We start from the raw sequence: 15416 nt of genomic DNA on the forward strand, positions 1-15416 counted from the left end.
TCAGATTCCCTTGTTTTCTTTGTCTTGTTCCTGATGATGTGATGGACGAAAATTCCAAGTTCCAACTTATCTGTTAATGCTCCCCTTCCCAGGTTCAAGTAACGGATTTGTCAATTGTGCTAGGATCATTGTGTATATAGATGAACTTCTGTTCTTGGGTTTGAGATCTGCACACAGTTTGAATTATTTATGCATAAAATAGCAGTGTCAACTACAGAAGTTAGTGGAAAACAATGAAGATTAACGAGTTTATGCATAAATATAAACTATGGGAATCCAAGAATTTAATAGAATACACTTTTTCTTATTATTTTTTATTTTATTTTATTTCACTTCTGTGATGATGACAGTAGAGCCTTCTATGTTTCTCGGATACACTTTTCCTTTTCTTTTTTTTAGTTCTTGGAGTGCCAAATTACTGGTGGAAAATAAATTAGGAAAATATCTGTTTTTACTTGTATGGTATAATAATTACATGATCAATTTTTCTAAATTTCAGGTGCTCATCCTATGGTTCATGGAGGGATGGGGGTTGCCACTAGTGCATACGCAATGACTGAATCAGTTCTCTCAAGTTCAATGCGGCATGGTGGGATGCTTGGGCATGATAGTGGAAGTTCTACTACTTCTGCTGATGAACATAAAATAGGCCAGGTATTTGTCGTATATAATGCTGGAGCTCAGGATTTCTTACTTATATGATGGGGAAGTATGTCCTACTTAGCTCACTTGCAAGGAATATCTCCCTTTTTGCTCCATTTTTTCTGATCAATACATGTGTAATGCCTGTTCAACCCCATCTATCACACCAGATTTTTGGAATTGATGTTTCAACTAGGAATCTCTATTATTACTGTTTATTTACTGGACATGGTGCCTTTTTGTCCTTTTGAAACTTAGGGGTGGAAAAATAAAATAATAAATAAAAAAGATAGTGGCTTTAATATTTGCAATAGAGATGAAGAATTAAATGTGTCCTTAGTTTCACGTTATTGCGTGACATTAATTTTTTTTCTTCATAATGACTTTAAGCTTTTCTCTTTCCATTTTATTTTTATTTTAACTCGTTGCCATAACTTCTATAATCATCTAACTAAAGCTTACAGTATATGGGGATATCCATTATACTAAATTAAAACTTAAATTTACTTGTTATATTATATATATATATTACGCAAGGTTTTTTTTTTATATGGTTTATATGAGTCAAGTTGATTGCTTTACCAGATAATTTTATTGACAGACTGACAGGCATAGTAGTAACTCAGAAATAACTATGCTTAGACAAGGGGTTCCTCCCAGAGATATGGCAAGATCCACGATTAGTGGATCATCTGGTGTGCCTTTCAAAGAACAACAGTTGAAACAGCTCCGAGCTCAGTGCCTTGTTTTTCTAGCATTTAGGTAAAAACATAACTTTGCTACCACTGTTTAAATATGAAAAGATCGAACTAAGTTTCATTATATTTTCATATATTGTTTTGAATGTGCAGAAATGGTTTAGCACCAAAGCAACTACATCTTGAAATTGCTCTTGGAACCGCTTTTTCTAGAGAAGGTGACTGGTGTTTATTTAATTGTTAAATAATAAATTATTCTCGTCACCTAACTGGTAACTGATGGGAAGATATATGATGGAAATTCAGGAAAGGATCATACTGACCACAAAGGAAAGTCACAATCTTCTGTTGAATTGGGTACCTCGTCAGGGGCCATGATGCCGTTTGGAGGTCTGAACAATATGAGACAACCTGATAATAATAACTCTTCAGGGTCCCCTTCTGCTGGAAAATCTCTGGAAGCTACGTCATTCTGCAAGGGAACTGAGAGTGCAATAATGACTGGGGACAAAGGTATTCTTTCTGAAGAAAGGAAACATCTCCTAGCTGTCAAAAAAGTAGAGCTTGAAAAGCAAATTCAAGAAAGAGCTGGTGCACAAGCTTCGTCAGCTACTTCTTTTCAGCAGCAAGATTCCTCTAGTACAAAGGGTGATGTTGACAGTGGTAATCTTCAGGTTGGACTGTCCAACCGACCTTCCTCTGTCATTGGGCTGAATAAGCAGATGAATCCTGAGATAAATGGCTTTACCGGATTTGCTAGTTCTGATGAGGCTTCAGAAGGACCCTCGCAAGTCTCTTCTCTTCAGCATGAGTTGCCAATAGAAAGAAGAGACAATGTTGTTAATCAGTTTCAAAATATGGTTAACAGTGGTGGTTCTCGAAACCATCATTCTCTAAACCACTTGACGTATGCTTTGAAAGAGCACTTGAAACCTGTTCCAGGGACTGGCATTGATCCCCAGGGAGCAAGCTTGATGAAGGATGCAGATTTATTAGCGAAAAATGTTTCTTCAGGTAAGACCTTTGGTTTTAAAACCATGGGATTGAAATCAGTTTCTTTGATGAACATCCTATTGATTTCCGAATTGTTCCTGTCCCAATAATTTACACCTTTCTGACATCAAGTGAAAGTAATTGCAGATGGGTTCAAAACAGTTCCTGTTAATGATGCATCAAGACATGATGCCACTTTTTCTACAGACATAGAAGAGAATGGGAGGTTACCTCCTCCAAAATATACAATGTCAGGAAGGTGGATTATGGATCAGCAGAAAAAGAGGCTTCTAGTTCAGCAAAACTGGGTACAAAAACAACAAAAAACAAAGCAAATAATGACCACATGTTTCCTCAAGCTAAAGGTTTGTTTTTAACCGGCTTCCTACTAATTTAGTGTTGAACATGTTATTCTTGTACATATGATCTGATTCATTTGTGCACCCTAGAAAATCGGCATTCAATTGGTTCCAAATTAATATTGGATAGATCTTATAGCCTGCGGTACATTAATTGTATTGCAGGAAAATGTGAGCTCATCTGAGGATATATCTGCTAAAACAAAAAGCGTCATAGAGTTGAAGAAACTTCAATTATTAGACCTCCAGCGCCGTCTCCGCAGGTACTTGGTGTTCTTAAATCTTAAATGAGTGTTTAAGTTTTCTTTGATGATTGATCAGTGTGACAATATCCTTTTTTCTTTTGTTTGCAGTGATTTTCTGAATGATTTTTTCAAACCAATTACAACTGAGATGGAACAGTTGAAATCGGTTAAGAAGCATAGGCATGGTAGAAGGGTCAAACAACTAGAAAGGTATGAGCATAAAATGAGGGAAGAACGTCAAAAAAGAATCCGTGAAAGACAGAAGGAGTTTTTCAGTGAGATAGAAGTCCACAAGTATGTACCTTTTTCTTTTTTCTGATTTCTTTTATTTGGTGAAGAAATATAGTTATATAGCTTTTTCTTTTTTTAAATTTTTATTTTTAGTTTTTATGTTGACTATAGAAATATTACTTTTTATATCGTTTCCTGAACTCAATACTTGTTTTATTAATTTAGGGAAAAGCTTGATGATGTGTTCAAAATCAAAAGGGAACGGTGGAAGGGTGTCAATAGATATGTGAAAGAGTACCATAAAAGAAAAGAGCGCATTCATCGTGAGAAGATTGATAGGATCCAGCGGGAGAAGATTAATTTGTTGAAAATAAACGATGTGGAAGGTTATCTACGGATGGTTCAGGTAGGTTGCTGTACTTAATATATGTTAATGGTTTCTAGACTTGCATAGAAGTGCCAATGCTCAATAGCTTTTTCTCAATCATCAACCTCGATTATTTCATTAGGATGCGAAATCTGATCGTGTGAAGCAACTTCTTAAAGAGACCGAGAAGTATCTCCAAAAGCTTGGTTCCAAGCTACAAGAAGCAAAGACTGCAGCAGGTCGCTTTGAACATGATATTGATGAGGCACAATGTGGCAGTTTTCTTGATAAGAGTGAATCTACTCTTGAAAATGAGGATGAAGGTGATCAGGCCAAGGCAAGTTTCCTTTCCAAAATTGCACATCTCTTTTTTTAAGTTTGGCTATTAATAATTATATTGCTTATTTCTTCCAAAATTCTGTTCTACAGCATTATCTGGAAAGCAATGAGAAATATTATATGATGGCACACAGGTATAACTTTTGTACTTGCGTTTTCTTATCAGGTTTAATAGTTTTGAGTTTTGGTTTATTTATATTCCCTTACAAAAATTTAAAACGGATCTCTTCCTCAATGGCTTTGTATTTTCTGTGTTCAATAATTTGTATTCTTTTTTGATTTTCTACTCTGTTGAGTAATTCTTTTGCTCCATTCTAAGTAATTTTCTTGCTGCAGTGTAAAGGAGAGCATTGCAGAGCAGCCATCTTGTTTGAAGGGCGGAAAATTGAGGGAGTATGTTACATTTACATTTGGTTTAATTGGTTTATATTTGAATTTTGTGAGAATCAAAGCATGATTGTTCCATGCTCAGTAGTTTTTGTTTCAGGGAGATTTTCTTTGGTTCTTTTGCATGTTATTTTTTCCTTCAAGGTTGTGTTTTGATAGGGGGTAAAAGTGAAGGGGTAAAATTTCATGGATGATCTTGATATGTAACATTGCCCATGGAGTTCATCCATGATAAGTTTACCCTAGGTATACCCCTAAGTAAATTCACCGAAAATTTTGTTAGCTATGTTGTTTTAGCATGGCATTTGGCTTTACATTTATTTGTTTTTGAATTTTCGTCATTAGGTATCAAATGAATGGCCTGAGGTGGCTTGTTTCCTTATATAACAACCACTTGAATGGAATCCTCGCAGATGAAATGGGACTGGGCAAAACTGTTCAGGTAATAATTTATTTTCTTCTATTTTTAAAGTTTTTGTAGTGTTAAGGAGTCATTTGGCACATCACATATTTATGAGAATAAGTCAGAAAGCTTTTGTATGATCTATTATCTTAATGCTCGTTTTTCTGTGGCTGTTTTTTATTGGAAGGTTATTTCTCTAATTTGCTACCTGATGGAAAGTAAAAATGATAGGGGGCCATTTCTTGTGGTTGTGCCCTCTTCTGTTCTACCTGGTTGGGATTCAGAAATCAACTTTTGGGCTCCTGATGTACATAAAATTGTCTATGCTGGACCACCTGAGGAGCGACGTCGGTTATTTAAGTAATGGGGCTTTCAAAAATTGATATGCAACTCAATCTGTTTTGATACATTGCCTTGTATGATTCTTATCACTTGTTCTGTGATTTAGGGACAGGATTGTTCACCAGAAATTCAATGTCCTCCTGACAACATATGAATATCTAATGAACAAGCATGACAGACCAAAGCTTAGCAAAATACACTGGCATTATATAATAATTGATGAGGGCCATCGCATAAAAAATGCTTCTTGCAAGTTGAATGCTGACTTAAAACACTATCAGAGTTCTCATAGATTGTTGTTAACTGGAACTCCATTGCAGGTTCACTACTATTTTAACTGCTATTGCAGCTTACTTTTTATTTTGCCTATATATATATTTGATTTAAAAATGGTTTTAAAACATATAGTTGATACTATTATTTAGTGCTGGTTTATTTATATTTTCTGCAGAACAATCTTGAGGAACTATGGGCGCTACTTAACTTCTTGTTACCTAACATATTTAATTCATCTGAGGATTTTTCCCAGTGGTTTAATAAGCCATTTGAGAGTGCTGGAGATAACTCGCCAGATGAAGTAAGCTATGGATAATGTTTTGATCTATTGATATTTGAAGTCTTCATGGTTAACTGTCAACCTCATTATTCTGTTTGTCTGATTTCAAACTTATAACAAGGCCTTACTATCCGAGGAGGAGAACCTCTTGATCATCAATCGTCTGCACCAAGTTCTGAGACCATTCGTACTTCGGAGGCTTAAACACAAGGTTCCTTAATAAGTCCAACTGCCTAAGATTACTATGCTACTGCTCCTAAGTTTTGTTTTTCTGCATACTATGATCTTGTTTTATTGTTTTAAAAAAAAAAAGAAAAGGAACGATAATTTTTATGTGGCTTCTTCTTTTTGTTATGGTTCATATATTCATTAATTCATTCTAGTTGCTTCTATGAAATAAAATTATGAAGATTTACGTATTCATCTTTTGGCTACTTATATATTCACCTTTCTTTACTAGTTTCTGGTGGATGTCTAGTTGTCATTATATATTTTCCTTCATGTGAATACAAAAAGTTAGAATTTGAGAGCACCATAGTTTTCACTGGTTGAGGACATATGCAGGGCATAAGAATTATATTATTCTCTTACATTGTGACCTAGGCACCAAGATAAAACCGAGTTCCTAAAAGTTGTTCTAGTGTTTTATAACTGTACGATATGATATTGTATAGAATCAGTTTAGGATTTCAGTATTGTTAGCTCTGAGAATTGAGATGTTTTTTTGCGGCATTGCCTTGTTCAATGAAATCTTGTCTCTTAAAGTATGCTAGCTTTTGCAGTCATTGCAATCAAGTTGTAATTGTCTTGCATTTTGAATTTACTGTAGGTTGAAAATGAACTTCCCGAAAAGATTGAAAGACTTGTAAGATGTGAGGCTTCTGCGTATCAAAAACTTTTGATGAAGAGAGTGGAAGAAAATCTTGGCTCTATTGGCACAACAAAGGTTTTATTTTCTTGTACTTTCTGTTCCTTCCTCTCTTTCTCTGTCTGTCTGGGTGTGCGTGTTTAAATGAAATTTCCTTGGGTGATCTAATTGGAGCACTCAATTATTAGGCACGGTCGGTGCACAACTCTGTCATGGAGCTTCGTAATATCTGCAATCATCCATATCTCAGCCAGCTTCATGCAGAGGAGGTATAATCTTAATTGTTGCCTTATTGTGTTGCTTTTCAGAGAGGAGTTTGTGTCTTTTGAATTATGATTTCAACCACAATTTGCTTAGATTTTATGAGCTAAAGAAAATACAAACATTATACTTACATTTTCCCTGTGAGATATGAAGATTGCGGAATGCATTGTGTTCCACATCCACCAATCACCTATCTTCGATATCATTTTCTGAACAATTTTATGGCTAAACCTGACAACAAAGAAAGCAGGATCACAAACTTTAAAAAAAAAGAAAAAGAAAATAAAAACATTTCTGTCAGCAAGATTTGTCTATATTCTATAATTTCTGACTCCTGATGATGCAGCCAGAAATGTAAGTAATAAAACACTGTCGGTAGGCTATAGCCTATTCTTTTAAATAGTCTCATTTATTTATTTATTTTTAATTGCATATGTTTACTTCTCTTTATACTACAATTCGACTTTGCTTTTTTTAGGTGGATAACTTTATACCTAGGCATTATCTACCCCCAATTATTAGACTTTGTGGGAAGCTTGAGATGTTGGACCGTATTTTACCTAAATTGAAGGCAGCAGATCATCGGGTATGGTATCCTCTATAACTGTTTCTGAACCACTGTATTTTAACTCCCTTCAGTTGCACTATTGTTGTAAGTTGCCATGTGTTTGGAGAATGATGCTTGGTTAAAGTGCCAAACTTCCCTTCCGTTGTTCTGAAATTTTAAATTTGCTTTTTTATTTTTTTGATATTCTGCTTGGATACTTTTTGGCTGTTAGCTTCTTTGGATACTGAATTTGACATTTCCTTATTTGTTTCTCTCGAGCATTGGAACCGAACTATTTTTTACTTATCTAGTATTTGGTCTTAGTACATCGTTTTTAAAAGTAAAATTTAACTCTTAATATTTGGTGTCAAATAATGCTGTTACAGGTTCTTTTCTTCTCAACAATGACTAGGCTTCTTGATGTTATGGAGGAATACTTAACTCTTAAACAGCATCGGTACCTTCGGCTGGATGGGCATACCTCGGGAGGTGATCGTGGGGCCCTAATAGACCTGTTTAACCAACCTGGTTCTCCATATTTTATATTTTTGCTCAGGTAATTCCAATATTTACTTGAGCACTGTGTCTGAATGCGAAAGAGTTTGATGATTGGATTGGAGGTGAGAAAGGGAAACTTTTTTTTTTTGGCTATTCCAAGGGATATTTCCACTTTTTCCTTTATTGCGTATCTTTTTACCCTAATTTGGCAAATAAGGATACTCTGTTTAATGGTAAGAAATTGTTAGGCCATTGTATTCACGTTTTTTACCCTAATTTAGCAAATGAGGATTTGCAGTTAATGAGATTTCTTTCATGATTTCAAGATATAACCATTAGGTCGTAACAAATTCGGTTCTGTTTTCTTTTCAGAATGAGATTTATCATTTTATATTACCTTCAAATTTGCTGATTTTTATCCGTTGATATGTAGCATTCGTGCTGGTGGCGTTGGAGTGAATCTTCAAGCTGCTGACACAGTGATTATATTTGACACTGACTGGAATCCACAGGCAATTATATTTCCTATATGAGTTTCTTTGTAAAGTTTTTTGCTTTTTGTTGCTGATTATTTATGATTGTTTTGGTTGTGGTATATGTTCAGGTTGACCTGCAAGCACAAGCAAGGGCTCATAGAATTGGTCAGAAGAAGGATGTTTTAGTACTTCGATTTGAAACAGTTAGTACTTTTTATCTCTTTTACTGATGGGTGGATACAATTGCATATATTTGATTTTGAGAAACTCTAGTATCAAACATGATGAGGAGATTGAAAATCTTTGATTCGTTTAAAGCTTTTTCTCTTGGATGGAGGATATTCTTCTCGTCTCGTTTATTTGTATCATCCTCCACTTCTCAATAATACTCTTTTTTAGTTTATTCCAAAAAAAGTATATTTGATTTGGATTGCAATATTTTTTCCTGATTCACAATAATATTTGCTCCTTGCTGTTATTAATAGGATCTTATACTTTTGTGGTTATGATTTTCTTTTTCCGGGTGCATAGGTGGGTAGTTGTTTATCTTGCGAGTTAGCATTAACTATACTTTTTGTATGTCTACCACCACCAATATTTTAAATAATATCTAGAGTCGTAACTCTTGGTTATAATTCCATTTAAAACCGATTTTGTTGTCTGTTTCTTTTGGAGTTTATTCTATTTTGTTTTGAAAAAGAAGAAATTTAAAACATAAGCAAGGGAAAGATGCAGACAAGACTGCTGGATAAAAGATGGAGTTTAGTTTTTAACCTGACAATTATGGGTATCTGGATTTTTAGTGAGATTTATGACTGGGAAGTAAGCATACCTGCTGTACAAGGCTAACCTTGGATCACTGGAATCTTTATCTGCATATTGTTTGCTGCATCTTGATACCATAAAATCCGAGATACACTTCTCATCTTAAGCATAGTTTGGATGAACTTATCATTTAATTGTCTCTGATGCTAATAAGGCCACGTTTGTGCCAATGTGGAAACTATACTTTAAATATTGTGCCAAATTGTCATGTTTACCAAAGTATCTAATTCCACATTTGGTGTAAAAAGGTTCAAACTGTTGAAGAACAAGTCAGAGCTTCTGCTGAGCACAAACTGGGAGTTGCTAATCAGAGCATTACTGCTGGGTTTTTTGACAATAATACAAGGTTGACGTCATACATTTGATCTTTAGTTCATCACAGAATTTGAATCAGCTCTGAAGTTTTATTTTGCCTATGTATTACAGTGCTGAGGACCGAAGAGAATACTTGGAATCCCTCCTGCGTGAGTGTAAGAAAGAGGAAGCGGCACCTGTATTGGATGATGATGCTTTAAATGATCTCTTAGCACGCAGGTACTTGATTTCTTGAAAATTACACCATTTTCTGTCTCTGAATGATATTTCTTGATTAATCGGATAATAAATTGGGTTTAGGATTTGCTCTTTCTAGGTTGTACTATAACTTGGTTTGCTAATTGGGAATGATTAGAAATCTTGGCAATATGTGTTTGCGTCATGTCAATGACCAACCCCTAAAATCCTATTCTTATCCAACAGAATTTTTTGAACTGCTAATAAGTTATGCTCCCTGATTTATGCTTGTCATTCTATCATTCTACTCTTTCCTTTGTTTGCTGATTTAAATGTATTGTCTAAATGCAAAGATTGCACCATGCTATCTTAGGATCTTTTAGCTTAACCCAAGAAGTGTTCTTTTATGATTGCATTTGAAGCCCAGTTATATGCTTTGCTCATTTATGTTAGCAGTTTAGCAACATAATAGCTTTATTGTTTAGTTACTCAATACTTGATCTATTCTCTTCTTTGTTCCTCCTCTTGTGCACACCATGTCAAAAGGCGGAACGAAGAGGAAAGAAATTTGAGGGGCTTACTTATTAATTTATTTTAAAATTCTTGTTGGCAGTGAAGCAGAAATAGATGTGTTTGAGGCTGTTGACCAAAAAAGGCGCGAAGATGAGATGGTACGCTATTTGTCTATTTTTTGAGATCTTCATTTGCATAATTATGCTTTTACTTTTTGTGACAGAATCTTGATTTCCATGGGGGTTAAAAAAATCATTGCAGGCTACATGGAAGAAGTTGGTATCTGGGCCAGCAACTGATGGTTCTGAGCCTATTCCTACCCTTCCTTCACGTCTAGTTACAGATGAAGACTTGAAACAATTCTATGAAGCGATGAAGATATTCGATGTGTCCAAGGATGAAGTAGCATCTAACGGAATCAAGAGGAAGAGTGGAACTCCTGGGGGCCTCGATACTCAACATTACGGAAGGGGAAAACGTGCAAGAGAGGTTTCTCTATATATTCAATTAGTCAATTTAATTTTTCTGGGTCATAAATGTGCTGTGTGTTCCCCTTTTGCTCTTAACCTTTTATTGCATAAACATGACCTACATTGCTATAACCCCATGCATATCCCCTTTGGGGATTCTAGTTGAAACATGATGTAGAAAACTTCATTCCCTGGTCACCTGTAGGAATATGTTTTAAAAGCACCTAAAAAACAGAAGGAAAATGAAGTTGAAGATGTAGGTTTATATCCTGGTGTTGTGTGGTATCCTAGTATTGAATATCAGCTACCACATTCTAACTTCTTATTGCCTTTTCCATATGCCTTTCATAGGTGCGTTCCTATGAAGAACAATGGACAGAGGAGGAGTTTGATAAGATGTGTAAAGCTGAATCTCCTGGATCACCGAAAGTAATGGAAGAAGTGATAGAGTCCAATTGCAAAACAAATGCTTCTAGCTTTGCTGCAACCGCTTCTGTCACGGAGACTGCAGTGGTGCCTCCAGTGGCCCCTGCAACATCATCTCTTGGGAGTTTGCCTGTGCATAAAGTCAAAGATATAACACCACCTGCTAAACGTGGACGTGGCAGGCCAAGAAGAATAACCTCAGATAAGTTGCCTGTAACTGCAGTCCCTCTGGCTACTTCCGGAACTGTTGAAGTGGACATGCAGGTAAAGGAAGGAACTTTGCTTGGTCAAGTAGTATTGTCAACTCTCGAATCTATTTCTCATTCTTCTGAAGTTATTGGTGTGAGTGGACCTGCGCAGCAGTCTGCTACTGGTGTTTCTCCTAATCTGACAACTCCACCCAACTCTCAAGCAGAGGGTACTACTGTTTCTGTGCCAATACAAACAAGAGGACAAGGCCGGAAATCTCAAGGTGGAGGGGAGGCAACTAGACGTAGAGGGAAGAAGCAGGTTCTAGTGTTGCCTCCTGTATCTGGGGTTTCTATTGGTCCTGATTTAAAGATGAATGAGCAGTTGGAACACAAACCCCTGAATCCATCTGCTGGTGAAGCTATCTCCCAAGGTGATACTGTTTCCTCCAGTGCTACGGTACAACATTCAAGTACAGAACCGGGTTCTGTGACTTTAAGCAGTGGAGGTGATAATAAATCTGGAGTTGGGATTGCTCTGAGTTCTCAGCAGCCCCTTCCTTTGTCCTCTGTTACTCCTGTGCCTCAAACTGTTCCTACTTATCCTTCTGTACCTATACAAAATGATGGGCAACATCAGAAGCCTCAAAATGGATCAGGAGCTCCCCGACGCAGGGGAAAGAAAAAAGCAATGGTATTGCCTATTCCAGATGTTTCAGGTAGTCAGAATTTGCACCTTACTTCCAATTTACAAAGCTCATCAGGCAATGTATTACATGATAAAGCCACGGAGTTGAAAAGCTTGCAAGATAGCCTTGTTCAGGAATCACACAGTGTTGTCCAAGATCATGCATCACATAGTATTGTTGATAAGGATTTAAAATCAACTGAAGTATCTGGTGATATAGCCAATAAGGCATTGGTTGAATCAACAACTGAAGATAATACCAAAAGATCTCCTGGTGAGTATATTTTGAATGTCAACATTTTAATGTTTACTTTTTAACGTTCATACAGAAAAAGGCTTAGGATGTGATCTAAAGAATTTATACTTTTGCAGGGTTGGAAATAGAGAAGGTTCAGAATTCTGATATGCATGGTTCTGCTTCCATCCATTTATCCAATACCCTTGTTCTGGAGAATTCAAGGAACAAAAGTTTCTGTGACTCAACCTTGCCTGTTACAGAGGTTACAAGGGACCAACAATTGGAGGCGAAAACTCATCACTGTGATGAAGCTTCAAAACCTGATACTTTTCCAGTCCATTCTACAAAAGAAACAAAAGGAAGTTCTAACAAGGCTGTAGAACCTATGGCTGCACAAGCAGTTCCCAATGCATCAGACAATGCTTATCCTTCCATATCAGGTTCTGAATCCATTCAGCCATGCCCACCTGAATCCATGCCAGTTAAAAGGCAAGGCCGTAAAACTCAAAATAGAGTGGAGCCACCCCGGCGTAGGGGGAGAAAATCATCTTCGGCATCTCCTGTTGTTTCTGATTCCCTTGCTACCCAGGATCCTAATTTAAATAATGATTTTCAGAAGTCATCAGTAGAGTCATCGGTGGGTAAAGTCGCTACAGATGTCGCTCAAGCTCAAGCATTTCAGATCCTTTTGCCCAGTGGAGGCGCTGCTCATGATTTAAACACGAAAGAGGGAGCTGCCATTTCTTCTCTAAACAAGCAGCAAAAAGTTGCACCAGGAAGGGTTGATAGTGCACCAGTATCCTCAGATAAGATTACTGCTTTTGGCCGAATGCAAAATGTCAATGATGTGGCTAGGGTTATGAAAGAAGTTTTCTCTGGAACCTGCTTGCCAAAGCCTAAAGCAGCAGATTCTGCTGCCGGCGAACTCTTAAAAACTAATACTACAATTGATTCCATGAATACCCAGTTGAATGCTGATAAAGCAGGTTATGATATAACAAATTCGGAAGCAGCATGTCTAACTCCAGGCATTGCTGTGAACATACAAGAAAAAGAATCAGAGGGGGAATTCAATAATCAGAAATTGGAGGACAAAGCAAGTTCAGATATACCAAATACTGGAGCAGTGGATGTCTCCAATAACATGTGTTTGCGGGATAAAACAGGTAAGGAGCATGACAAGCAATCTGAAGTATCTGACATGCAGATTCTTGAGAGCAAAGAAAATTCCGATATGCCAACTACTGGAGCAGTGAACAGAAATGAAAGACAATTAGAGGAAACATCCACTACTCTGTATCTTGAAGGTAAAGCAGCGTCAGACAAGCCAACTACAGGAGTAGTGGATGCCTTCAATTTTCAGTGTTCAGAGAATAAAACTGATTCTGATATGTCTGCTACTGAAGTAGAATTTTTAATTTCAGACCTTCCGGTGAATACGCATGAAAAGCAATCTGTGGAAGCATTGAATATTCGGAATCTGGAGGATAAAGCAAGTTTGGATATACTAACTACTGAAGCAGCCTGCCCAGACTTGGACCATGCGGTTAACAAATATGACAAGGAAGTAATGGAGGCATCGAATATTCAGATTTTGGAGGATAAAGTGAATTCCGATATGCCAACTGCTGGAGTAGTGGTTACATCGAACGACCAGTTTTTGGAGGTTAAAGCTGGAATGGATGAACCTACTTCTGGAGCAGCTTGTCTAACTTCAGATCTTTCAATTAATCAGCGTGAACAATTGGAGGAAGCTTCCAGCATTCAGAAGCCGGATGTTGAATCAAGTTCAGATGTGCCAGCTACTGGGGGAGTGAGTGCCTCCAATATCCAATGTTCAGAGGATAAACCATATTCTGAGATATCAGCTGGTGAAGATGGATGTGCGACTGTGGACCTTGCAGTGAACGGGAAAGAAAAACAATCAGAGGAGGAATCCAATATTCAGAATCTGGGGAATAAAATAAGTTCGGATATGCCAACCACTGGAGCATTGTGCTTGACTCCAATCATTCCTACAGATGGGAATGTGCAGCTATCTGAGCCTCCATCTGATCAAGAAATAACTGCTTTGAATGAGCCCCTACCTAGTGCTATGGAGGTTGACACCCCCATTTGTGATGATATCAAAGAAAAGCAAGACCATATTCAACATTGTACTAAAACTTGTTCTAATCAGAGTGAAGTGGAGGCTCTTGATGCAACTCCACTTAGTTCTGCAGTAAGGACTGAGTGTCTGTCTGAATCAAGTACAAAGTCTTCACCTCTTGCTTCTTCTGGTGAAAATATGTCTGATCAACCACAAGTGATCCCATCCTGCCCTCTGACTCCCACCGTTTCTAAGGAATTGGTAAATTCTCCTATTTCTAAATCTTGTGAAATCAATTACAGAAATGAAGTCAATTGTTCAATGCAAGATTCTGATTTGCTGGAGCGAGAGTCTCAGATAACAGTTGGAAATAATTCTCAAAATGCATTAGAACTTGCTATAGAACAAAATGCTTTATCACCTTCGGAAACGGAGGCCACCAATGTTGCATTAAGTGGGAAGTATTTAGATGCTTTAAAACATGCTGAGTTGCATGAGAATCCATTAGTTAAGAGCTGTTCACAATCCCTCTCTGAGGGGAAAATGAACATGGGGGATTTCATATGTGAACAACCTGTGTCTGCTGTTGATATATCTTCGAATATTGACCCAGTTCCCAAGGAAAATGTGATATCCGCAGCAGCTATTGGTGATACCAATGTTGATTCTTCTGTGGTTTGCCCAATGAATATTGACACATCTCTGAGTAACCAAGTTACAATTGTGCAGGACAATGAGATTGTGACAAAGAGTTGCCGACAGGATGTAGATACGTCCTCAGCAGATGAGGTGGAAAAAATCATAGATCAATCTCCTGATGAACCTGTTGATAGGTCAGTCTTACAACAAACATCAGGGTCAAAAGCTGTGGCCAATTCTTCAGTGGATGCTTCTCAGTCTGTCCTTGTGGAAGAGGGAACCATATCTGAAACTGCAATTTTACCCTCATCGTCCTTTAGCATAGATGATAACAAGGTCTCATCCAAAACCTGTGCAATTAGTAACTCTGAAACTCTGGAAGAGGCAATGGAGGAGGGTGCGACTGACCGCTCTGAATTCCTGCCCCCAGAGAAAGGTGCAGAGGAGAGCTGTAGGAATGCCACTGAGGTAAGCCTTGTTGCTCCTACTAGCAAATCTAATAGATATATTATACCTTGAAATTCAACCAAAAAAAAATTCTGCAGGTTCCCTCTACAGTTCCAGTGCTGCTTCAGGAATCGATTGATTCTGAAGGTGACCACCGTGATCAAGGCAAGTCACAGGTTGATTCCT

The 15416-nt window shown here is 37.3% G+C and overlaps 1 protein-coding gene across 34 annotated transcripts in view; it reads left to right on the plus strand.

The window, feature by feature from the left end:
- LOC107482714 (chromatin structure-remodeling complex protein SYD) overlaps positions 1 to 15416 on the plus strand; it is a 44291-nt gene that overhangs the window by 27324 nt on the left and 1551 nt on the right. For 6 of the 34 annotated variants that reach the window (XM_052260790.1, XM_052260810.1, XM_052260789.1 and 3 more), the window contains 29 exons: positions 500 to 654; positions 1244 to 1404; positions 1494 to 1558; positions 1647 to 2354; positions 2481 to 2698; positions 2858 to 2955; positions 3046 to 3231; positions 3394 to 3574; positions 3678 to 3872; positions 3965 to 4008; positions 4211 to 4267; positions 4607 to 4703; positions 4852 to 5024; positions 5113 to 5326; positions 5458 to 5583; positions 5684 to 5773; positions 6392 to 6508; positions 6619 to 6699; positions 7173 to 7280; positions 7628 to 7797; positions 8173 to 8251; positions 8344 to 8418; positions 9289 to 9386; positions 9467 to 9574; positions 10146 to 10203; positions 10307 to 10534; positions 10867 to 12091; positions 12190 to 15251; positions 15329 to 15406. In XM_052260790.1, the coding sequence (XP_052116750.1) occupies positions 500 to 654; positions 1244 to 1404; positions 1494 to 1558; positions 1647 to 2354; positions 2481 to 2698; positions 2858 to 2955; positions 3046 to 3231; positions 3394 to 3574; positions 3678 to 3872; positions 3965 to 4008; positions 4211 to 4267; positions 4607 to 4703; positions 4852 to 5024; positions 5113 to 5326; positions 5458 to 5583; positions 5684 to 5773; positions 6392 to 6508; positions 6619 to 6699; positions 7173 to 7280; positions 7628 to 7797; positions 8173 to 8251; positions 8344 to 8418; positions 9289 to 9386; positions 9467 to 9574; positions 10146 to 10203; positions 10307 to 10534; positions 10867 to 12091; positions 12190 to 15251; positions 15329 to 15406 (8255 nt within the window). The remainder of the gene's footprint in view (positions 1 to 499; positions 655 to 1243; positions 1405 to 1493; positions 1559 to 1646; positions 2355 to 2480; positions 2699 to 2857; positions 2956 to 3045; positions 3232 to 3393; positions 3575 to 3677; positions 3873 to 3964; positions 4009 to 4210; positions 4268 to 4606; positions 4704 to 4851; positions 5025 to 5112; positions 5327 to 5457; positions 5584 to 5683; positions 5774 to 6391; positions 6509 to 6618; positions 6700 to 7172; positions 7281 to 7627; positions 7798 to 8172; positions 8252 to 8343; positions 8419 to 9288; positions 9387 to 9466; positions 9575 to 10145; positions 10204 to 10306; positions 10535 to 10866; positions 12092 to 12189; positions 15252 to 15328; positions 15407 to 15416) is intronic. The other 28 variants (XM_052260787.1, XM_052260809.1, XM_052260819.1 and 25 more) reach the window with 25 other exon arrangements.

This window comes from Arachis duranensis, chromosome 4 (genome assembly GCF_000817695.3).
Source record: "Arachis duranensis cultivar V14167 chromosome 4, aradu.V14167.gnm2.J7QH, whole genome shotgun sequence".
NCBI lineage: Eukaryota > Viridiplantae > Streptophyta > Magnoliopsida > Fabales > Fabaceae > Arachis > Arachis duranensis.